This window comes from Eleutherodactylus coqui, chromosome 11 (genome assembly GCF_035609145.1).
Source record: "Eleutherodactylus coqui strain aEleCoq1 chromosome 11, aEleCoq1.hap1, whole genome shotgun sequence".
Classification (NCBI taxonomy): domain Eukaryota; kingdom Metazoa; phylum Chordata; class Amphibia; order Anura; family Eleutherodactylidae; genus Eleutherodactylus; species Eleutherodactylus coqui.
This window is the reverse complement of record NC_089847.1, coordinates 19,893,192-19,918,826: the sequence shown is the minus strand read 5'-3', so window position 1 is coordinate 19,918,826 and position 25,635 is coordinate 19,893,192. Positions and strand designations below refer to the sequence as shown.

Below are 25,635 nucleotides of genomic sequence, written 5' to 3'. Positions count from 1 at the left end.
TAATACATTTTCCCTTTACATTGCGCCATTTTCCGATGAACGTAATACGGTCGCTTGTATTATAGCTTTAGGGCTTTTACCGTTTTTTTACCTATATCTGCAAATGTAATAAAAGCATTGGGACTTACCCGTCTTCTGCCCCAGCGCTGGAGCTCCACAGTTCTCCCGGTCTTTGTTTAGGAATGGCTACAACCTGACTGCGGCGGTGAGGAACCATTCTCCAGATATTGGGAGCCATGATGTTAGGAGAAGGGTATGTGACCATTGCTGACTCTGATTAGTTATGTAATTGCCATTCCTAAACAAAGACCAAGAGGACTGTGAGAACCGCAGCACTGGACCGCAGGGGTAAGACGGGCAGTACCACTGTTTTTATTATTTTAGCACATTTGGCGCTTTTTCCCAAAAAACCCCAAATTGTCCAACAATCCTGTGAAACCGCTTCCCACCTGCAGGTCTAGAGACCTGAACTGAGAGCATTACAGGATCTACGATGCGGTCAGCTCAGGCTATTAGATCCACAGTCAAGCTGGGACATCCATATTACGCTTGTGTGAAACTTGCCTTAAAGGGGGTTTCCTGGGAGAACAGTATTCATGACCGATCCTGAGGAGAAGCCATCAATAGCAGATCGGCGTGACTCCGTCCTTCAGAACCCCTGCCGATCGCTCCCATTCACATCAATGGGAAAGAGCTGCAATACCAAACTGAACCACTGCGTTATGGACAGCGTTATGAGCCTTCCAGGCAGCACATAGCAGCTCTTATCTGCAAAGCTAAGCAACTTTGGATTATTCCTTATGGGTCGTTTACACGGGACAATTATCGCTCAAAATTCATTCACCCAAACGAATTACAGCTATAATTGCGCAGTGTAAATGCACAGAAAAAACAAAAAAAACACTCACTTTTCATTCACAGGTGCTTAAAAACCATCGCTGGATCACAGACTTGTCGTTCCGTGTAAACGCTCCCCGCTTCACATAGAGAAGCACTGTGAGAAACGCGCGATCCAGCGGTGACGTCTGTCAGTGTAAACCCTCTGCACGAGCGCCGACTACCTTAGCGGTGACATCAGCACTCGCGCAGTGGTTTACCCGACTGTCGTCCCGTGTAAAAGGGCCGTTAGTGACAGCTTGTATGGGGTACGTTCATGTGACAGCAATGCTGCGATTTGCCCACAAAAACCGACAGCGGATCCCCGTAACAGGCGTGTGGACGAGATACAGATTTAATCTGCATGGTGTGGTTCTTCCGTACAGCAATTAAATCCACAACACGTCACAATTAGGACTCGCTGCATTACAGATAAAGGCTATGGTGAGACAACCATTGCTTTTGTAGCCTATCCTGTGGATAAAAATCTGATTGGACAGGCGAGACCCCCAGTGATCCTGAAAACAGTGGTCCTGTGTTCTGCCTCCTCCTCACTGTAACCCCTGCAGTGAGGCGAAGATAGAATGGAGCGATGATCGCACATGTGTGGAGTGCCGCGCCATTCATCTTTAAGGGGACTCCCGGAGATAGCCGAGTACAAGCACTTGACTATTTCCGTCAGCTCCATTAAAATGCATGGAGAGGCACTGCCCACATGCAACCGATTCTCCATTAAATCTGCCGTCACTGTGGGAGGGGGTGCAGAGAACCTACAGCGAGGAGACGGGGACGAGAGTCCTTTACTCTAGAGATTGATGGAAGCCTCAGCTGTAAGACCCCCACCGATCGGTCTACCCTGTTTCCCTGAAAATAAGACATACCCTGAAAATAAGACATAGCATGATTTTCCACAATTTTTGAGGACGCAAAATGATTTTTCAGGCTTTCTGAAGATGCTTGAAATATAAGCCCTACTCCAAAATTAAGCCCTGCTAACAGTTAATTAAAAAAGTCAATTTAAATAGTGTCCAGGCAGCTATACATGTAAAAAAGTTAAACCTTTTTGAACAAAAATTAATATACTGTCTTATTTTCGGGGAAACACTGTATCGTCTCTGCTGCAGATCAGTGATGAAAGTAGTTTCTAGCACAACCGCATAAGCCTGTGTTCACATCTGCGTCAGGCATATGCTCCATTTTCTCTTACTTTTTTTGCCAGAATCTACGACCGAGGCTCCAAAGGCAGATGTGAACAGAGGCCGCGTTACGACCCGCCGGCGGCTCCATACACAGACAAGCAGCACGTCGGACGCACTAGTATCTTTTACAGCTTCATACAAAAAGAATACAAAAAACCACCTAAAATAATTAAAAATGAGCTGTACAAACAGGCTTTTATATATAAAACAGTCCTTCGTGTTCTGCAGCCGTCAGTCCTGAGGCTTCATAAAGCCCTTCTTCACTTTGGTTTTCTTATTACTATTTTCATCTTCGTCTTCCTGGATGGCTTTGCGGTCCCTCTTCTTTGAGAATTTCCTTTTGATGCTGCCCACTAATGTTTCGTATCTGCAAAGAAGAAAAAAAAAAACTTATTAAAGAATTTCAGTTCTTTTTGTTGCTACTTATTACATAATTAGCAAAAGAGGTAAGCAGGACAACAGTGCCTCTAGCTGCTGCTATGGGGTACTGCACCATAAAAAACAGACAAAAATGCAAGAAACATTCGCAAGCCGTAAACTGAGGCTGTAGAAGCAATATACTGGGGTGTAGCTCAGGCCTGTCTATTGCTGCTAACAAGCCACGGACCATCGATTCTGAATGAACGGCTTATAGTCCTGAAAGGCGGTGTTATGCCTAGTGCAGGTTCGGGGGGAGGGGGGGGGGGTACACGGTACAGGGGCTCTCTGCTAGGTGTTACTTTAATCTGGATGTCTTTCTTCACCCCCTCACAGTTGGCATTAGGTAAAATACAGCGGGCAGGACCGAGTGCCCCTTAAACACGAGGACGATCAGTGGTGTGGAAGAGAGGAAGTGCCACTAATTGGAGCACATTAACTTCTGAGAGGAGTAGCCGTTACTCTTCTACATCCACCAAACATTACCTTCCACATTATTGGGGAAGTCTCATTGAAATCAATGGGAGAAGATCAGCCCAACAGGGATGCAAGGCTGTTTCGTGAAGGAATCCCTCATAGTGGAACTACAGGGAAACTCCTAGAGATCTCCCCATATTTGAAGACAGGGCTAGAGGGCTTCCCCCGAGAGCGGGATTAGAGAGGGTTCACATAGTGATTCCTCTCTAGCCAAGAGAGGGGGTGTGGCTAAAGGGTGGATCCTCTAGCCCCGCCCCCTCTCAGCTTGAGAGGAATCACTACGAGAATGCTCTCTATCCCGTTCCCTGTAGCCCCTGCTCTCGGGGGAACCCTCTAGCCCCGTGCCCTATGTCTCTAAACATGGGGAGATCTCTAGGAGATCCCCTGTATCTCCGCCTCCCTCTCTCTCTCCTCACTATGGGGGATTTCTAAATCCATAGTCGTGGGTTTCAGAAGCAGTTTCACAGGCCGATTCTGTGTGAAACAATCCACAGTAGAATCAGCTGTGTGAACAAACCCTTGGTGGGGATTTGGATGCGGATCCACAGCAGACTTCAGCCATTCAATTGAAAGGGTAAATTCTGCACCAAAAATTGTGTCAAAAAATTGATGCGGTTTGGATGTGGATTTCGGTGCAGATTTTTACTGCCGAAAACCTGCACCATCTCCGCTACATGTGAACGGACCCATGTGAATCGTGTAACGAGCGCTTATCAACGAGTTGGCCCTCATGTGTTTGGCTCTCACAGAGGCCGCTGCGGATGAACAATTGTTCATGTGATCATTTATCCCCCATTCCGTTTCACAGCTACCGGCAGCGGATCCCCTGCTGAAAAGGTCGTGGTAATAGTCTCAGTAAATCTGTAGTAAATAACATGTTTTCCTGAAAATAAGACCAAAAAGAGACACTAGGTCTTATGATACTTACCTAGCAGGCTCGGTCCACGTCCTCCCACCACCCTCCGGAGCTCCAGCAGGCTTCCTACAGTCCTCTGCTACTCACAGAAGATCGCTTCCTGGTTATGAGATTCTTAAACCCCTCCTCCAGGAAGCGATGGCTTAGATTGGTTCTCGAGCGCTGCTCAGCCAATCAATGTAGCGCACGATGAACTAATGCGATGGCTGTGATTGGTTCATCAAGCGCTGCATTGATTGTGATTGTCTGAGCAGTGGTCAAAGAACCATCGATTGCATTGTGGAGGCGGAATGTATGAATTGGCTGAGCCGCGGCATTGATTGGTCAATTAATAAATCATGCCTCGACAACGCGATGGCTGTGATTGATTCTGGAGCGTTGCTTAGCCAACCAATGCAGTGCTGGATCAACTAATCACAGCCATCGCATTGGTTCATCAAGAGCTGCATTGATTGGCTGAGCAGTGCTCAGCCAATCAGGGTTTATGAATCCCGTAAGGCCATATGTCCACGGCCCGCCTCTGAATTCCGCAGCAATAACCCTCCATAGCATGCTATACTCCAAGCGTCCCTGAAAATCCCCAAAACCAGGGTAAGGCTTATTTTCAGGGGAACAGGGAATAATCTTCTAGTAGCTGCAGTGATCTTCGCACCACACTACATAGACCAAAAGACTTTTGCACCAACTTTCTACCACATTACATACAACATATCCTTTTTAGTACCAGTCTATACCGCCTCCACTACATGATTCTTATTTTTGACCAATATCTTAATTAGACCCTGAATGCCTGACAACTCCCCCACACACCAGAGTCTTGAAGACTTCTTGCCATGATTCATGGCAGTATTAATGGATTCAGGCGAGTACATATATATTAATGACACTTCTCTCATCACTTCCTGATCTTGGAATAAGATGATAAATCCTACCGGCGGGCCATTTCTTCATCTGACACATCCACATCCATATTTTCTTCCTCAAGGTCCTCCTCTTCTGCCTTCGTCTTAGAGTTCATCTGGACCATAAGTTTCTGAGAACAGAAATGAGATGATTGAGTACCTGCAACACAAGACGGATGATTGTACGCCGCCGTGACAGCCTGGGGACACCCTGCACTCCGCAGATATTGTGGACAGCAAACATGGTTTTCCTGCACTGGGATTTCACAAAAAGAATGCAAAACTAAAAAGTATGAATGTGTCCTTAAAGGGGATCCGTCACCACACAGATCGCTTTATGTTAAAGCAACACTCCGGTCCTGGACAAACCAAGATGGCTGCGCCATACTTTTCTGACTACATGATGCACCTGTATGTTAGTATGCATCATCAGTCTAAATCACTACATGCTGCTTTGATTGGCCGGTTCTGTCCACGTGAGCGGTGCTGACCAATCACAGTAGCATATAGTGTCTTAGACTACCAATGCTTACTATGCAGAGCGTATGTCAGGTAGTCAGAGAAGCAGTGTGGCCATCTTTGTCTGTCCAGGGCCGCAGGGTTGGTTTAAGGCAAGTAGAAGACATAACTATGAAAGATATATTATAATATGTTCATACAGGGCATAGGGAGGGCTCACAATACCAGATCCCTACTTCTAACGAGTCTAAGGGGAGGGGATATGTCAACATGAGATTCTTCATTGGCATAAAATATTTATATACACTCATATGTCCAAAGTAACCGAATAGGAATTAATATCGTGTAGGACCCCCTTTAGCCAGGCAAAGTGCAGCAACTCAACGTGGCTTTGATCCCATAAGGGTATGGAAGACGTCTGGAGGGATGCTGAGCCGCCTGGATAGCCCCCCACAGCTCCGTGGTATTTGTAGGTGCAGGATGTCGGCAGCTAATTGACCTCTCCACCACATCCCATAAACACTAGTTTGCTCATGACGGGCGATCGTGCAGGCTGCACCATTTATAGGAACTCTCCAGAACGTTCCTCCAACCAATTCTGGACAACTTAGGTCGGATGGCATGGGGCATTATCCTACTGGAATATCCCATCATTGTGGGGTACGTGCAGTCCATGGAGGGCTGTAACTGGTCACCAAGCAGTGCAGCGTAGCAGGCATTGGTCAATGATGTGTTTAGGCAGACTAGTGGACCCAACCCGTGCCACAAGAACACCCCACACCAGTATGATACCACCACCAGCCTGTACAGCGCCTTGTTGACAACTGGGGTCCATGGCTTCATGGGGTCTGCGTCACACATGAACCGTAGCATCACCCCAAAACAATTGGTACCGTAACGCATCGGACCACACCGCATGTTGCCAGTGCTCTAGGGTCCAGTTAGTAACATCACAAACCCAGGTGTGGCGCTGTGCCCAGGGTCATGGTGATAACAGAGGCATCTGGTAGGTCTTCTGCTCCCATATCCCATGGAAGCTAAAGAACGCTGCCCTGACCTGAGGGATATATGTGCGGCTTCCTGTATTACATATGGACATGATACTTGTTTGTTCGCATGAACAATTCTAGCCTGATGTCGCCGGTCACCATCATTAGGCATCAGTTGGCGGCCATGGTGCTGACCGCTGTGGGTGGTAATGCCTTCTATGGCGTATTCCCGGGATCGAGGAATGTTAAATGCCTCCATAACTTTGAAATAGAATGTCCCGTCCATTTGGCCGCCCCTACTATGCCTCGTTCAAACCCAAGTACCGTGATTCACATTGCCTCGCCACGAGACTGCTGGCCAGCGTTCAACCTCACTATCCATATAGGTATGGGTGTTCCCAAGCCGTCACCTGAGGGAGAACCACTTCATAATCAATTTACATACTGCTATCCCAGGACTTTTGGCACATTAGCATATAGTGTTCATTTGCTTTCAAACCTCGTCCCAAATCATCGCTATCCGAGTAGGGAACATCTGGAGGTCCCAATTTCAGCAGGCTTAGATGTCCCAGTGGGGGAATAAGATCAGTCACTGAAATCCCCTCTATTAGTTGAGCAGCTCCTTTTCTGGAGGACTTCGTGCCCCCAAGTATTACACGATCGCCCATTTCCTTCAATGGACCGCAAGTAATACCATTCCTCAGTGGGAGACGAGGACGTGCCAGCTGCCTCCGTTGGCAATCACATTTCCTTGCAAGGGGTTCGGCTGAACAAGATGGGTTATCCTGATTCATCAAGAAAAAGACGAGTCAAGGCAAAAGTAGAACCGAGCAGGAGAAGCTTTTCGGCTGCTGTTCCCACGGACGTCTCGTCGGACCGCCGCACCTTCGTGGAACCGAACGGTCAACTTCAGGTAGAATTATTCTTGCCTATTGACTCCACTTTTGATATAATAGGCTGCCTACAGAATTAGAGAGGAAACGGTTGGCGAACAGTACGGCTGAGTGGGGGGGATCTAGGAAGGATCTAGGAAGGATCTAGGAAGGATCTAGGAAGGATCTAGGAAGGATCTAGGAAGGATCTAGGAAGGATCTAGGAAGGATCTAGGAAGGATCTAGGATTCTAGGGGACACACTGAACACTGCCACTTTATTATAGCCCCGGCCCTCCTACAATTGGAGCTTCCTTGTATGGAAATTCTCCCCAGAGTGCAGAATAAAGTCACGTGACAAGTTTTCCGTGGATCCATTTAAGTGTAATTCCGCATTAGATGGGAAAATCTAGTGATCTGAGCGACTTCCAGCAAGGCCGGGTCATCGGTGCTGGACTAGCCGGGCCGGGATGTCACTGCCAGCCTTGTGGGGTTTTGTCATGTGATCTGTGTGGAAAGTATGCAGCGCATCGTGTGATCCAGAAAAAACATCCAGCGAAAGGGGATCCTGTGGACAGAAACAACTCATCACTGAAAGGGGTCAGAGGAGGATGTCAGGAATTGGTCTGAGGAACAGGTGTCAAGCAAAATCACAGGCAAATAGAACTCTGGTGCTCCAACAAACATGTCCAAACGAACAAATTGTCGCTAGATGGGCTATAACAGATGACCAGCTCCAGCGCCATTGGGTGTAAGAGAAACAAAAAGAGCACAAAAATTGTATTACTGAGCAGCAGAAAAACATCTCATGATCACACGAATCCAGATTTCTGTTGCCCCGTGCTGATGGGAGTCAGAATTTGGTACAAGCAGCATGAATCGATGACCCCTTCCTGTCAGCTGGACAGAACATGTCAGCACCTCCATCTAATCTGCAGCAGCTACAAGAAGCTTCCTGTCCACAGGGGCCGATATTCCTGCAGAACGATGTCATCACCAAGTGGAATCTACACCCCGACGAATTGCTGCAGTTCTGAAGGCCAACACACTACACGATGGCGGTCTATAACAGAGCAACCATTCTGGTATGTGTTATCTGATATTACTGATACAATCCCATAGAAGTCATTACCTCAATCTCCGGATTGAACCCCTTGAAGGACATTCTGCCGTACAGGAAGTCTTCACACGGAAGGAAACTTCTTTCTTCGATAATAAAACTCCTGGAAAGTTGTTAAATATTCACTTAGTGCGACTCACATCCCAGAAAGGAGCATTAAGGCAATAAAGGAAATGCTTAGCGCCGCATGGCGTCAGCAGGTACCGGGTGGCGATCATCAGCGCCGCATGGCGTCAGCGGGTACCGGGTGGCGATCATCAGCGCCGCATGGCGTCAGCGGGTACCGGGTGGCGATCATCAGCGCCGCATGGCGTCAGCGGGTACCGGGTGGCGATCATCAGCGCCGCATGGCGTCAGCGGGTACCGGGTGGCGATCATCAGCGCCGCATGGCGTCAGCGGGTACCGGGTGGCGATCATCAGCGCCGCATGGCGTCAGCGGGTACCGGGTGGCGATCATCAGCGCCGCATGGCGTCAGCGGGTACCGGGTGACGATCATCAGCGCCGCATGGCGTCAGCGGGTACCGGGTGACGATCATCAGCGCCGCATGGCGTCAGCGGGTACCGGGTGACGATCATCAGCGCCGCATGGCGTCAGCGGGTACGGAGTGACGATCATCAGCGCCGCATGGCGTCAGCGGGTACGGAGTGACGATCATCAGCGCCGCATGGCGTCAGCGGGTACGGAGTGGCGATCATCAGCGCCGCATGGCGTCAGCGGGTACCGGGTGGCGATTATCAGCGCCGCATGGCGTCAGCGGGTACCGGGTGGCGATTATCAGCGCCGCATGGCGTCAGCGGGTACCGGGTGGCGATTATCAGCGCCGCATGGCGTCAGCGGGTACCGGGTGGCGATTATCAGCGCCGCATGGCGTCAGCGGGTACCGGGTGGCGATTATCAGCGCCGCATGGCGTCAGCGGGTACCGGGTGGCGATTATCAGCGCCGCATGGCGTCAGCAGGTACCGGGTGGCGATTATCAGCGCCGCATGGCGTCAGCAGGTACCGGGTGGCGATTATCAGCGCCGCATGGCGTCAGCAGGTACCGGGTGGCGATTATCAGCGCCGCATGGCGTCAGCAGGTACCGGGTGGCAATTATCAGCGCCGCATGGCGTCAGCAGGTACCGGGTGGCGATTATCAGCGCCGCATGGCGTCAGCAGGTACCGGGTGGCGATTATCAGCGCCGCATGGCGTCAGCAGGTACCGGGTGGCGATTATCAGCGCCGCATGGCGTCAGCAGGTACCGGGTGGCGATTATCAGCGCCGCATGGCGTCAGCAGGTACCGGGTGGCGATTATCAGCGCCGCATGGCGTCAGCAGGTACCGGGTGGCGATTATCAGCGCCGCATGGCGTCAGCAGGTACCGGGTGGCGATTATCAGCGCCGCATGGCGTCAGCAGGTACCGGGTGGCGATTATCAGCGCCGCATGGCGTCAGCAGGTACCGGGTGGCGATTATCAGCGCCGCATGGCGTCAGCAGGTACCGGGTGGCGATTATCAGCGCCGCATGGCGTCAGCGGGTACCGGGTGGCGATTATCAGCGCCGCATGGCGTCAGCGGGTACCGGGTGGCGATTATCAGCGCCGCATTGCGTCAGCGGGTACCGGGTGGCGATCATCAGCGCCGCATGGCGTCAGCGGGTACCGGGTGACGATCATCAGCGCCGCACGGCGTCAGCGGGTACCGGGTGACGATCATCAGCGCCGCACGGCGTCAGCGGGTACCGGGTGACGATCATCAGCGCCGCACGGCGTCAGCAGGTACCGGGTGACGATCATCAGCGCCGCACGGCGTCAGCAGGTACCGGGTGACGATTATCAGCGCCGCACGGCGTCAGCAGGTACCGGGTGACGATTATCAGCGCCGCACGGCGTCAGCAGGTACCGGGTGACGATTATCAGCGCCGCACGGCGTCAGCAGGTACCGGGTGACGATTATCAGCGCCGCACGGCGTCAGCAGGTACCGGGTGACGATTATCAGCGCCGCACGGCGTCAGCAGGTACCGGGTGACGATTATCAGCGCTGCACGGCGTCAGCAGGTACCGGGTGACGATTATCAGCGCTGCACGGCGTCAGCAGGTACCGGGTGACGATTATCAGCGCTGCACGGCGTCAGCAGGTACCGGGTGACGATTATCAGCGCTGCACGGCGTCAGCAGGTACCGGGTGACGATTATCAGCGCTGCACGGCGTCAGCAGGTACCGGGTGACGATTATCAGCGCTGCATGGCGTCAGCAGGTACCGGGTGACGATTATCAGCGCTGCATGGTGCTTCAGGTCATATTTAAAGGGACTTGATCACCAATCTATTTTTTCTTTTTTTTTTGATTGATTAAACCCAGATGGTGAAACATTTTCCATTTTTCTAATCAGTTTTCATTTTCTGATTGTAGAATTTTTTTCTGCTCTCGTCCGTACAGGACTACGGGGGCGGCCATCTTTCCTGAGCTACTTTTAGCAGCATTTATACAATATGCTTTATGGCAGCCTCATGGGCCATTCACACGATGGACCCACCGACTTGTATGAGACACAGGTCCAGGCATGTTCTGTGATCTGTGCAGGGAGAGGAGTAGATAGTCACAGCTTATACCGCTTGTAGACCCTGGGTTAGGCCGGCTGCACACGGCTGGATATGCATTGCAGAATCCGGAGAGGGTGCCCGCCTCCAGATACCCCAGCGAATACCACCCATTGCATACTAGGGAAAAGCGCTTTTTCCTGCACATGAGCGGAAATCAATTGCGATTTTCTGCTCATGGAGGAAAAGATAGAGAGGGGGAGGGGGGGGGGGTCGCAGCATGCTCTACTTTTGAGCAGTTTCTGCGCAGGCGGCTTTGATTGAACTCAATGGGAGAAGCCCGACACGCGCCCCTTCTGCAATGACATTGCGGAAAGGTGGCAGGTACCTGCATCAACGCCTAGCGACGGCACAGGAAAAGTAGGGATTTGAAAAAAGACGGGAAAAAAAAAACAAAAAACTGTACTGCGCATGTGTGATAGTGAGCCATGTGGACCATCTGATCAATATATCCCATGACAGGTCTTCTATAATGGGGCTGAACAACCCTTTATGAAATGTTCAACTGAGACATTCTGAGATTGTGCCCTACAAAAAAAGCTTGAAGGGGTAACTAAACTTCTTCTGACATGTCTTAGTGACAGGTTAGAACTTCTGAGACCGCCACCAATCACTAAAATGGGCAGATCATCGTACAATTCATGCAGGCATAACAGTAATCGCCTTCTTCGGTTTAAGCACCGATCGTTCAGTTGTTCTTCCTCAGTGATCTGCAAGATCCTGTACAAAATATATATATATATCTGTGGGTGCAAACTGACCCCCCAGCAAACTGTAGCATCATTGGCTGGTTGGCACACTTCCTGGTTCCGTGCACCCGTCAGGGTATCTGCCTTGTATCATCTATGGAAGCACCTCCGTTGAGGAAAGGAACCGATCACCAACCGTAGAGAGTTAATACCCATCTCCTTCATTAGACCCTCGCTCCTCGTTTGGAGCGTTGCTAGGTCTTTCTCCCATTTTGGCACCGTCTCCCCTGAAGCTGGCCTCAGGGGAGACGCACGGATCAATAAATCTATTCTGCAGCCCATTCCTCCTCGCTGCACAAACCGGACTAATCTCCTAGCCAATAACGGGAAAGTTCCAAGCCAAAGGCCGGCGGCCTCTGAAGAAGCCGCGTGTTACAATGGCGCAAGATGCCTGCATGAGGGATATTCAGCCTGACGGCTGAGCGGTAATTAATCTTACGTTTATTTTTAGTCTGACGACCATTATTGCAGCCGGTTCCACACTTGCCCCTAAGCAGAAGCCGCTCCTAGGCGGAGGGATCCGCAAACAAGCCGTGGGGAGGGCGAGATTTCCTTGGCTTGGTTATTACTACATCTTCTATTAACAGTCCAGTTTTAAAGTGACAATTGCCATTTAATAGGAATTGTATCAATATTTCAAGGTATCCCTCAACATTGAGACCCCCATCGATATCAAGAACGGGGGTCCCATGTCCTCCTCTGCCCGTCACTGCAAAGGTCACTTCTCCCCCACTGGGACGTCAGAATGAATGGAGGGAGCGCTGGCTGAGCATGTGGGATCAGACCTCCATTCACTTCAATAGGGCTCAAAAAAAATATCTCGGCAGTCCCACTGGCAGTGGCAAGTGCCGGCACGCTTGTGCGAAGGGCGCTGCATTCAGCCTCCTCCTCACTGGCGGAGTAACCCCGCAGTGAGGTGGTTGGGGGACACAGGACGCCTGTTCAAGTTCATCAGGGGTCTCAGCAATGAGCCCCCTACCTATTAGCAAGTAATCCCCTATCCTGTGGGTAGCAGATTACTTGAAATCTTGGTACAACCCCTTTAATCAACTGTCCTAATTCAGGCATACGGGTCCAGTTACACTTTGAGAACACACGCTGCTTGAAAAAACATCAGCAATACTTCGGTCCCAAGTATTTAAAGTTCGGTCCCACTTTGAAAACTTTGACAAAACTTAGACCCATTGAAATCAACGGGTCTTTTCAGACAAGCGATTTTGTTTAAGGAATGACTGTTCGTAAAAAAAACCCAAACGCTAAAAATCAGCATGTCCGAATGCAATGTCCACCCTCTCATACATCAGACAGATGGGGAGGTGCGGTGTCTGTGTGCAAGGGCTGATAGGGCTGTAGAAAGGCATCTGCGCCCGGAGACGCTGTCTGCAACATCAGTGTTTCCATCATTCTCTCGAGAAGGGAGGGTATCATCACTCCTTAGGGAGAGCAGCAAGAAGGCGAGTGAGGAGATTTATAAGCCATCCATGCTCCTCTGGGTAATATGCAAATAAGGGAGATGGAACAATACCTCTGCAAGGTCATCCAATAGGAGGCGCTGTAGAGGTATTGTTCCATCTCTTTTGCCAAGTATATACATATACTGATTTAAGATGAATGCTTCACCTGCGCTTCAGAATCTGGGGCAGAGCGAATAGCTTTAAGGCTGGGTTCCCACGGGGCGGATTCCCGATGGAAATCCCGCGGTTTGGCCGCAGCGAAAAACCGCGAAATTTCTGCCGGGAGAACCGCCGCTTCAAAATCCACAGCGGTTTTAAAGCGGCCCGGCCGCTTGCTATTCCACTGCGGCCGGCGCTCCCATAGAGGAGAGCGCAGCCGCAGCGAAAAAAAATAAAAATAAATAGACATGCTGCAGTCTGCAAATCCGCGCCGCAGTATCGGCTTCTGCCGGCTTTGGCGCAGCAGATTTGCCGTCCCATGTGGACGAGATTTCTGAGAAATCTTGTCCATATGGCTAGCTAATCCCGGGATTAGCGGCCGCATGCGGATTTGCCGCAGTGAAATTCCGCACGGAATTTCCGTGGCAAATCCGCCCCGCGTGAACCCAGCCTAAGAGTACGTTCACGTGTAGCAAACCCCTGTGTATCGCTGCGCTGCCAGCGAGCGCCCCACCAGCGGCATCCTGTACAGTATATCCCAGCCGGTTACCTACTGATGACCTATCCCAAGAATAGGTCGTCCATAGTATTTTGCGCAGAAACCCCCTTTAACGAGCGAGTACGCTTGAAGGTTTTTAACCAGCGTTTAATGCTTAGAGATCTGCAGCAAACAAGAAAAAAAAACAAGCGCCATCCGGGGCGCCGCTGCAAGGCTGGTTGTAAATTAGGAGCATCGCGAAGCTTCAGGAGCGAGCCGAAGAACTCCGGCGATTTCCAATTATTACAGGCTGCAGCCTTCTGCATTTAAAAACCCATTTTGAGTACAAGCCCAATAAATACCGCGGAGGTCAGGATCCAAGCGTGCACGCTGGTAGACACAGGACGCCCGCGCCGCTCGCTCTGTGCGCTTTTAATACAAACACGTTAAATAACTGAGGGATAAAATAAATAGTCCGGCGCTACGTGGAACTATGACAATACGCCAAAGTCTGTGGACATGTGGCCTCGCAGTCATGTGACGTGGGGGGGGGGGGGGGGACGCTGTCAGTCTGCTATGTGTAATAGATGCTAAACCTCTTACTCCTTCTCCTTCAGCTCCGGCAGGTCGAGGAACCAGTGCTCATCGCTGATGATCTTCTTCTCCTCCTCTTCTAGCTGTTTCTTGGTTTCTGGGTCAAGACTCCTTTGCATAAACTAAAGAGAGAGAGATGAATATATATAGTTCAGTGGGATTTACGATACTGCTCAGGAAAGCGGAGATACGGTTAATATGTTAACTATTTTTGCATTTCTGGGAGAGCGGGGTGAGAATACCAGATCCCAGAAATGTTCCCTCCAATCCCCTGAGTGCTAAAAGTTCATTCACACTGAATGACCCCTTATTAGACCCTCCAGGCCCATTATGATTGGAGCTTCCCTGTATGGTAATTCTCCCCGTGACCCCGGAGTGCGACATAAAGTCACATGACCAGTTTTCCGTGGATCAGTTTCAGTGTGAATCCCCATTAGATGGGAAAATCCAGCGATCGGAGCGACTTCAAACGAGGCCGGGTCATCGGTGCTGGACTAGCCGGAATGTCACTGTCAGCCTTGTGTAACTGTGAGGAGAGTATACCGAACATGGCGTGATCAAGGAAAAGATCCAGCAAAAGGGGATCCTGCGGTTCAAAACAACTCATCACTGAAAGGGGTCAGAGGAGGATGTCAAGAATCGTTCTGACCAACATGTGCTTCACAGTCAGGAGCAGCCAAATACAATGTTAGTGATCCAACTAACGTATCTGTATACACAACTCGCCGTTCCTCAGCACGGATGGGCTATAACAGCGGACGACCAGTTCCAGCGCAATTGTCTCTAAGAGAAACAGAGAGATGAGACTCCAGGGGGCAAAAAAAGTGCAAAAATTGCATCACTGAGCAGCGGAATAACATCTCCTGGCTAGATGCCTCCAGATTTCTGTTGCCCCGTGGTGATGGGAGGCAGAATTTGGCGCAAGCCAAATCTTTGTTTTGGCACTGACATGGGGGCAGGGTGACCATAATTACGTTCTTAAGTGAATACGGGTAATTTACGAAAAATCATGGTACCAAATCTGAGTGTGCGTTCCGACGACCAGAAACGCATGCAGTCATTAGTAATACACAAATTCCCAATGTGCTTTTCAGCATGTAAATTTGTATGTGTGGCGCGTGCCATATTCCGTAAGCAGAGAGATACGAGCCGTTATATTGTAAGTCGCCTTAAAAAAAACAAAAAAAAATGTGAATGAAAAAAAAAAAAAAAATACTACTACCGGGTTGTGATAAATAATCAATGTACCGTAAAAAAATCATTAATCCCAATACAAGAAGGTTATATATACAAATGTGCGATATATTTAATGAAAAACCGTAAAAAAACCAAAATATGGAAATGTAAGCACTACGGGGATCGGTATTGGGACGCACGCGGAGGATGGACAGACCAGGGGCGATCAGCCCGGAATACAAAAATGTACGAAAACGTAAAATGCCTCAATGCGTTGGAAGTCAAGACATAAAATACCTTACAGTATGTGTGAAACGTAATTAAAAAGAGGACCCAGAGGAGAGCGGGGGGGGGGGGGGGGGGGGGGGGAATGGGGTAAAAACCACCAATAAGCTACCAGAAAATACTACGAACTAAAAAGTAAGCTAAATATGGATTAGAAGGAACAGAAAGTGGATAAAACAATGATAAAGGAGGAAAAAAAAAAATCTATATTCCAGACCCCTTCGGGGTGAGGATTCCAACACCTTTTTGTTTTCCGCACCTTTCTGACTTTGGTTCATTGGAATGCATTATTGGCAGTGGGTGGTGGATTAATGTAAAGATAAGCCCCAGCGCGCATTTCTTGGGTCCCTACTGCCTCGCTACGGCTCATCCTGCTCAGCAGCGCCATTCTATTTTGATCCGTATTACGTGAAATAGTCCATAAAAGCCAATGGGATCGCGCGAATACACACGATACATACGCGGTCACTGGGCATTTCTGCATGAAATCAATGTGGTATACGCACAGCTTCAATCTGCGAAAAAGCTGCGCATTTCACGCACCGAAGCTGAACACGCCCATGTGAACCGGCGTCACCCCCGGTAACCATTTTCATCTCTCTGTCTGAATAAAAAATAGTATTAATCTATCCCGCTGTTCTCCCCATTGACTTCTATGGGTTTAAAAAAATAAATAAAAAACTGAAATAAACAGAAAGGTTTCCTTTTTTGTTTTTCTTTTTAAGGCCGCCTGCAGACGGCCGGGTCGGATCCGGCTGCGATAATTCTTGCAGCGGGACCCGACCCGAGCGCCTGCAGAGAGCAGCGTGTCACTCACCAGCTCCGGCTCTTTCATGTGCCGGGCAGCCAGCGTATGCGCAGAGCGGAGCCGGCGGCCGGTGAGTGATATTTCAGAATTAGAGCATGCCGCGGTTTGTTTGCTGCGCGAGATTTCGCACAGCCGTCTACATAGGATTGTGTGTTGTAATGCAATCCTATGCAGGCGTCCAGGGGCGGAAATTCTGCGGGAAATCGCCGCTGCGTCCGCTCATCATATATTAGCGCCATTCTGGCACGGGCGTCTCTTCCATAACACCTTAATGAGTTCTTCAGCCCGGCAGAACTTCCTACAATTACACCGACTCAACAAGAAGCAAAAAAAAAAAATTAGTAATTTACCCAAGTGGTGACATAAGTGTTACTAGATGGCGGTTTTAAGCCCTTCCACCCACTGAACACATTTCAGTAATGGCGAGACCCTCCCTCCACTTATTAGGCTTCCATTAGACGGACCTAGCAGGCCGCCTTGCATTAGGCAGGAAATCTTTCAGAGCGTGACCGGAGATTGCGGTTATAATACGGGTCAGCGGCTTCCAATGCTCGTTATTGCGTACCTGTTTAATCTACGCGGTCTCGCGTCAGTGCGACTATTACACGGACTTACCAGGTAACGGGGCACCCCGCTGCTTCTAATGTAGATGTACACAGAGGTGCGCTGTAAGCACCGGCGCCCGCCTAATAGTACACATAAAAGGGGCCATCAAACGAACAGCGGGATAGCGCCGCGTACAATGGACGACGCACCTCCGCAAAGGGTCTCCGTTAGATCGGACGTCACATGAAAAGTAAAGCCAGATTCTTGCAGACATTAGAAGAGCTGGGGGGGGGGGGGGGGGGCTCGTCTGTAGCGTAATAAGCATTTGTGTCGGTAATATGCGGTTGTGTGCTGACATTTCCCATGATGGCTCTTTGCTGTAATCTGGAAGTGGAAGGAAAGAGGGTGTAATAGAAGGGATGAGCTGCGGCAAGACGGAAAAGGCAATGTCATTACTTTGGCGCACGCAGCAGGTGTAGTGTTAAAGGTATAATTATTCTGCGAAGGCGTTCGACAAGTTTACCATTTACCTGCCAGCGCCCCCTCTAACCCCCGTACTGAGGAGGGCGAGCGCGGTTTGGGATGAACGGAGCTCGCTGGATCTCTGACAGTAGTTGGATGGAGGGTGGGGGTGATCGTACTCAAGTGGGGTCATAGATGGCTACATGTGGCATGTGGGGCACCGCAAGGCTCGGTCCTGTGTCCGGTGACGCTCGATATTTTTATAAATGATCTAGATTGAGGAGAAACTGAGCAAAAGTTGCCAAAGCTAGAAGGGATAGTTAACACTAGAGAAGAGGGGGAGGCTTCAAAAAGAACCTGAACAGCAGGCGGCGACTAACAGAATGGCGTTTAACAAGGAGAAATGCAAAGTCCTACATCTGGGCAAGAAAGATGAAAAAAAGCACATACAGAATGGGAGGAATTGGGCTAAGCAGCAGCAGATGTGAAAAAGACTTGGGTATACTAATAGATCATAGACTGAACATGAGTCAACAATGTGATGCAGCAGCCAAAAGGCAAAACACGATTCTGTGATGTATTAGGCTGGGTTCCCACCTGGCATATTTGCGGGGGAAATCCCGCGGTCTGGCAGCAGCGAAAAACCGGGAGATTTCCGCCAGGAAAGCGCTGCTTCAAAACCTGCGGCCACGGGTTTTGGAGCGGCTTGGCCGCACGCTTTTCCATTGCACTCGGCGCTCCCATAGAGGAGAGTGCAGCCGCAACAGAAAAAAAAAAGGAATGGACATGCTGCAGCCAGCGAATCCGCGCCGGCTCTGCCACAATGGATTCGCCGTCCCGTGTGGGCGAGATGTCTGAACCATGTTTTTATAAAGGGGTAATCCCATCCTGACTCTTCCTGGTTGAGGAGGGAAAACCCGGGAACCGACAACCGGTATGAAATAGCCGAGTGCTGTGTCTGTAGCTCTTCGGTCGGTTTCACATGGGCGTCGGCGTATCGGCACGTGCCGAGCGCTGCGTATGTGCAGAATAAATTGTGTTTTCTTGAAAGCACATCTGTGAATTTTAGGGTACAAGGCCCGCTCATCTGCACGCGGCAAACAAGGACGCGCCGACGGAAATGGCTAATTAGTTCCAGCGCAATTTGGCATCTCCTATGACCTGTGATCCTTTGTCCCGGCGTGCCAGCAGACTCATCTGCATGCACCTCCCACACGGTTATGGACATTTCTGATGAAGGGGCTGCAGCCCCGAAACGCGTCAAAACTGGCTTTTTTTTTAAAATGAATAAAGAATAAATCGGACAATTCCCTTGTTTGATCATTTATTGACTAGAGGTGTTGCGCCCCCAGCTCACAGGTGGACAGCAGAACAGGCAGCACCTTCCTTCCTCCTTTTTTCCTGTTGTTTCACCCCGTTTTCTCCTCTTATCCTTGGATCCACCAGAAGACAATCCCTGATCCTCTTGGGTACGCCTCTCATATGTGGAGGTTTAACCCCTTGAGTGGCACGCCCGGAAAATTTCCAGGGACGAGCTCCACTGCTCATAGCAACATAGCCCGGAAGATTTCCGTGCTATGTATCACTATGGGAGCTGCAGAGCACAATGCCACAAGCTGTGACAGTGTGCTCTGCCTGCACAGACCCACAGAGAACAAAGCAAGGGCTTTGAAAAACCAGCAGAAGATATTGCCGACATATCGGCAATGTCCTGCTTTGTTTACAGGTTGCCATAGAGACCATCGGCTTGTCAGAAGCAAGCCGATGGTCTCTGTGGCAGGGAGAGCTTGGTGCTTAGCTGTCAGAGGACACCTAGGTACTAGCTCTTATAGCAGAGATCAGAGAAAACCTCCGATCTCTGCTGTTAACCCTTTACATGCTGCAGTCTATGTGACTGCAGCATGTAAAGGGCTGTCACTGCAGCGTGTAAAGGGCTGTCACCTTCGGACCTTCGGAATGGGATCAGGGGGTCCTGATGGGTCCCTGTGGAAGTCCCCTAAAGAGACAAAAAAAAAATTTAAAAAAAATTAAAAAAAGTAAAAAAATTATTACAAAAATAAAAAAAACACTTGTCTCCCTTTACTTTGTAAAAAATCAAAAATACAATCACACATGTGGTATCCATGCGTCGTAATGACCCAGAGAAGGAAGTTAATACATTATTTAACCCCTTAATGACATGGCCCCTTTTTTTCTTTTTTCCCCATTTCTTTTTTTCCTCCCCCCTGTTTAAAAAATCACAACTTGTCCCGCAAAAAACAAGCCCTTATATGCCCATGTCAATGGAAAAATGAAAAAGTTATGGCTCTTGAGACGCAACTGCAAAACTAGTTGAAATTCAATGATTAGACCATTTTAAAAAACCTGCCCTGGTGGGTCTAACAGGGTCGTAGGAAACCCGCCACTCAAGGGGTTAAGGCCCATTAACGAGATCAGTTAAAAAAAAAAGTTTATTGGCGGTCACTAAAGGTATTAAAATGTCCCAACTAGCCCCTACAGATTCAAGCTTCCATGGACACAGTCAAAGGATCCTATTCCTGTTCTCCTAGGAGGGGCCCTTTAAAAGCGCGCCAATCGCCAAAGCGAGGCGTATAGAGATTAATTGCTTTGTCAGCAGAACCCGCAGACAAAGAAAAACAACAAAGGAGCAATCGCGCGATTCGTATAAATGGCGGAAGGAACCCACGATGCCCTATTGTGGCCGTACATACATATGAGCCTGAAATTGGCCCACCTGGATACAATAATGGCGCCATTTAACTGCCAAGACACGGGGAACTGTCATACATCGAAGAAAGGGGAACCAAACAAAACAAAAAAAATCAAACTATTTCACTCGGATTCAAGAGTGGATATTTTTTTCCTCCACGAGTCGCGGTGACAGTTTCTTGCGCTCTGCCCACACGCGCCGGTCAGAGAGGTGAGAGGAGGACGCCGGGTGAGACGTGATTGCACTGTACCCCCCCAAGCAGAGAGCTATTCAGCCGCCCGATCGGACGACGCTGGAAGCTCAAATTAGTGCAGGAAAAAAAACTTCAGAGAAAAAAAAAAAAAAATCCGTAATGCGCCCACCTAGACCAATCAGCCATTTATCGCAGCTGGAGGGGGCATCAGCGGCTCTACAATTAGGATCGGGCCGCTCTGACACCTCCTATTTAATCAGAGATTTCACCTATGCTAAAAACTTTCATCTAAAAGTGGCCACGCAGGAAGCCTTGTTAACCGGCGCGGCGGCCGAGCGTGCGAACGGCTCGGAAGAGAATATTCTCAGGGCTGATTGTCACTTTAATGGCCGCGAACAATCAATAGCGGCTATTGAGCTTACAGGAGCAGCCGGCATGGGGGGACACTGCACCTCTAATTACACGTGCGGGGAGGCGGCCGGCGCCTCAACCTCTCCGACTCGCGCTGCAGTGTATGAATACATCAGCATTGATTAGCTCTTGAGGTGACAATACGGCGCGGTCTTAATGAGCGCCAATAGACCTTTTTAGGGCAGCCATTAAGGGGTTTTATTCTACGGCGCCGGATCTTTACTGTGTCCTGTGCCGCCGCTGGCTGCCTAATGACGACGGCCCCGCTGCTGATCTGGCAGGCGGGGATGAGGGATCTCCACTGCTGGCTGTTTAAAGAGGCTTTCCAGGACATTAAAAAAAAATAAAAATAAAACTATAAAGGGTTAAAATAATGGGAAATTGAATACTCGGCTCCCCCGGTGGTTCCCCGCCCAGCGCCGCAGCCCGGAAGGTAGCCGGCGGTCCCGTCGCGTTCAGCGGCCATGAGAGAATCAATAGTGAAGCGGTCATGTGCCCAATGACCGTCCGCCGCTTCTTCCAGGTCCGTGGGGTGAGCCGCTCGGATAGGCAAGTACTCGATTTCTCATCATTTTAACCCTTTATATCCCAGAAACCCCTTTAACATGCTGTATGGGGCTCCTCCCATTCGATTGGGTCGCCATGTTTTACAGTGGAGCGATTGGGGAAACCCTGAGCGATCAGCTCCAAAGAAAAGACCCCCAGATGTCTGTAGACCGAGCGTTACCTTAACAACCCAGCACCCAGAGGTGTGGGGGTCCCAGTCGAGCACTTCAGCTGCAGTCCTACTGAAGTGAATGAAAGAGCAGTGCGCAACGAGACCACCACTCCATTCAGAGTCCGACCACCTCTGGAACACTGTGGTCAGACCCTGTGGATAGGGGATACCTTCATTTTCTGGGACGACCCCTTTAACCCCTTCAGTGGCAGGTTTATTATTACAGGGGCCACTGTACTACACTGACAGTTGGTATACGGCAGGGAAATATCCAGGGCTTGTTGCGCTGAGTATGTAGTAAAAACCCCGGAAGATTTCAGATGACAGCTCAGTTCTCTGCACATTTCAGCATTAGAGCTGTCCACGGAAATCTTCCAGGGTTTAACTGCATGGCCAGTGCAGCAAGCCCTGAGATTTTCTGAGCGTGCCACTAAAGGGATTAAAAAAAAAAAAAAAAAAAGTAAAATAATCGTTCGGCGCTCGTTCCGTTGAATCGACATCTCTGGCCCATTATGGTCCGATTATCGGGGCTGCGCATTCCTCCGGACGCTCGTTTGGCCTACAATTGGCTCATGTAAAAGGACAAACAATCAAACTCTGATTGGTTTGTATATGCGAGCAAAGAAAAAAAAAAAACACGCTCACTACCTAGCGGTACATCTCCCCGTGAGATCAGAGATACTTACAGCCGACCTATAGGAATGAAGGATCGCATTAATGATCGCTCGCCCCATAGCCCGTATAAAAACGCCAATAAAGGGGTTTTCTGAGCCAATTGTAAAGATGATCTATCCTCAGGACAGCAATTGGTGATGGGACAGGGTCCGGGGCATCGGACTGCAGCCAATCAGCTGCCCACTGTCACCAGCAAAACCCACAGGGCATGAAGTGTTGGCAGACCGGTCCGACCCCTGTGTAGTGGCTGGTAAAGGCAGCTCTCACTGATTCTGAGATTGCAGCCAGGAAGCAGCAGCGCCAGCCACCACCTCGGGGTCGGAGTGAACAGCTTCCGCTTTGCTGGTTACAGCGGGCGCCCACACAGCTGATTGGTTGAGACCCATTTAAGCTGTCCATACACACTGAACTGTCGACTGAATGATCATTTGTTCAACGGCGGTTTCTCCTGGCCGCCATACATGAACATTCAATGCTGCTCATCATTTGGGCGCTTCTAGGAGGTAAGTTGCAGCTAGACACCTCTGTGCCGGCTTATCTCCCAGGGAACAGAAGCCCCCGTACACATTAGAGCGTCGGCATTGGTCTACAGTCTAAATGTGTGTGGGGGTCTTTACATACATGACCACCAGCTATAGTCTGTCTATGACCAGTATGAGGGCCGGCTGACACCAGCGGAATATGATCGTGTATTACGTGCGCGGAACGCGCGGTAAACGGGGTCAATTATCGCTCCACCAGCGGTTTCTTATTGCGTATAATACGTGCGATGGAGCCCTGTTGTTCCCTATGGGTTGTTGCCTATGGGTTGTTGCCTATGGGTTGTTCCCTATGGGTTGTTCCCTATGGGTTGTTCCCTATGGGTCCGCTAGAAATGCTGTACATATACGCAACACCGCTAAACGACAGAGCGGAAAAAAAAACGAAACAAGTCAGACCGCGCATGACATTGTATTCCGCATGCCAATTGTACGCGTGTATTACGAATTGAACCTACTGTTTTCTATAGGTTTGTTCACATTTATGAATTTTGCGCACACATTTTGCTCGTACAAAAAAACGTTCTATTTTTAGGCTTATACAGGAAAATAGCAGATCTGAAACTAACTAAAATTAATTGCTCCCTGAAAAAAAAAGGGGAGCGCAAAAAAAAAAAAAAAAAAAAGGCAAAAACGCCTGCAAACAAGAGACGGCAAGCGTGCAAAACCACTGCACAAATGTGCGCGGAAACTGCGCTTACACCGTGTGAATACACCCCTAGTATAATTTCCACCAGCGCACGGCTCTTCGTGTATCGAGCGGATCGTGGCCCCTCCGTGCGCCTTCTCAGAAATCAACGCCAACTCTGAGCTGGCGTATACTTCCGATATAATTCGCCAAATGAGTTTGCTTACGTGAGCGAATTTCTTCGCGCAAATGCGTGGAGAAAAAAAAAAGCGGCGCGTTCTTTCTCGTGTGCATTCGCACACCGCAAGAGCCCATTGACATCATCGGGTGTGTGTAAACGTGCGCGACATATGCAAAAAAAAAAACCCCTTTGTATCCGCCGTGCGTCAAGGTGATTTTGCGCGGATTTCAGTGTGTGAACACGGTGAGATGCGGTTATGCCCGTATGAAGCCGGCCGTAGCTCACTCACACGGCGCTGCGTGCGCCCGGCGGCATTGTACAGCCGGCGGTGATTCAGCACGTACCGTAAAATCGTATTGCGCATGACCGCGTATCTCACGCATGCCGGCATGCGCAGTCCACCTGGTTTTCTGCGGTTGTTTAGATTTCCCACGCCGTCGCTTAGGGTATATATGCCGCCCATACACAACGTAATTGCGTACGTATGTACGTGCGTGCGTATATACGTGCGTGCGTATATACACATCCGTAGAGAATGGGCCCCGGCGCAAGTATATACGCGGCAAAATAGCACATGCTACGTTCTTTTCGTGCTCACGGATTACGCCGTTTCGACGTTCGCTAATGTTAGCGGAACCGCGCAAAGCAATGTAACCGATGGCCTGCGAGTTAACGGCGTACAGCGCACACGTAATACGCGGTCATCATACGCCCGTGTGCGCCCGGGCCTTACACGATGCAAATTTTGGTAGCGAAATATTCCACAGCGTCTTGCAGAATCCATGGGACGGCGCCCAGCAACGCGGATGACACTTTACGGTAATTTGCTGGGACTTGTAGTGCCGCCAGGACTACTGAAGGGGCCGAGGAGTATTACAAGCAACTACAAGTCCCAGCATAACCAGAAAGCGCAGCTGAAGCTGCTGGTTGAATGATGATAATCTCAGAAGAGGTTCTGAAGCAGCTGCAGCCGGTAAGCCTCTCCGGCTGCCATGTGTTTCCCTCATACATCATGGCGGCCGCAGCCGGCACTCATTCCCGACCCCACATTCACCTTCATCCGCAGGAGGTTCTTGGAGAGCTTCCCCACTTCGCCGGCCATGGTGATATCCCGGGAACCGGAGACAAGAAGCACCGGAAGGAACGAGCTGCCCGCGCACAGGCCGCAGCGCCGCTACCTAGCGACAGACAGCAGTAATCACCGCCAGAGGCCAGGGAGAGCAGCCGATGCGCCGATCATACCGCGCGGATCACGTGACCTGAGCTGTGCAGCCTGTAATACATGATGATACCGCGGCTTCTGCTCACAGTCCGTCCTGTGTGACCCGGCCGACATGTGGGGGTCTTATTACAGCTTGATTAAATATAGGAACATTAATGCAAGTGTGTGATGTATTCATTATATTCCAGGAGGGGGAATATACACTCATTGATGTGATACGGGCGGGCATGTGCCACCTCTTGTAGCCCGTATCACATCTTGTATCCAAGCTAGAGGCGGTACAACAGGGTCCTAGAGCCTCCATGCCTGCCCGACTGTATCACATCTTGTATCCAAGCCAGACGCGGTACAACAGGGTACTAGAGCCTCCATGCCCACCTGTATCACAGCTTGTATCCAAGCCAGACGCGGTACAACAGGGTACTAGAGCCTCCATGCCCGCCCGTATCACATCTTGTATCCAAGCTAGAGGGGGTACAACAGGGTACTAGAGCCTCCATGCCCGACTGTATCACATCTTGTATCCAAGCTAGAGGTGGTACAACAGGGTACTAGAGCCTCCGTGCCCACCCATATCACAGCTTGTATCCAAGCTAGAGGCGGTACAACAGGGTACTAGAGCCTCCATGCCCGACTGTATCACATCTTGTATCCAAGCTAGAGGCGGTACAACAGGGTACTAGAGCCTCCATGCCCGACTTTATCACATCTTGTATCCAAGCTAGAGGCGGTACAACAGGCTTCTAGAGCCTCCATGCCGCATGTATCACACCTTGTATCCAAGCTAGAGGTGGTACAACGGTGCTAGAGCCTCCATACCCATCCGTATCACATCTTG

General features: G+C 50.0%; 1 protein-coding gene across 1 annotated transcript; it reads right to left on the bottom strand.

Moving 5' to 3' along the window:
• Positions 1–2,184: 2,184 nt before the first annotated feature.
• MPHOSPH6 (M-phase phosphoprotein 6) lies at positions 2,185–24,797 on the bottom strand. The gene is made up of 5 exons (XM_066584179.1): positions 24,630–24,797; positions 14,253–14,365; positions 8,239–8,329; positions 4,818–4,918; positions 2,185–2,442 (listed from the first exon to the last, which is right to left on the bottom strand). The coding sequence occupies exons 1-5, from the start codon at positions 24,675–24,677 to the stop codon at positions 2,307–2,309; spliced, it is 489 nt and encodes a 162-aa protein (XP_066440276.1). The 5' UTR covers positions 24,678–24,797; the 3' UTR covers positions 2,185–2,306.
• Between the last annotated feature and the right edge of the window lie 838 nt (positions 24,798–25,635).

Excerpts from the sequence above, each read along its gene's own strand:
- MPHOSPH6 (XM_066584179.1), bottom strand. The coding sequence starts at position 24,677 with ATGGCCGGCGAAGTGGGGAAGCTCTCCAAGAACCTCCTGCGGATGAAG. Across the intron at positions 14,366-24,629 it reads AGAACCTCCTGCGGATGAAG|TTTATGCAAAGGAGTCTTGA; the intron begins GTGAATGTGGGG and ends CTCTCTCTTTAG. Across the intron at positions 8,330-14,252 it reads CCGGAGCTGAAGGAGAAGGA|GAGTTTTATTATCGAAGAAA; the intron begins GTAAGAGGTTTA and ends ACAACTTTCCAG.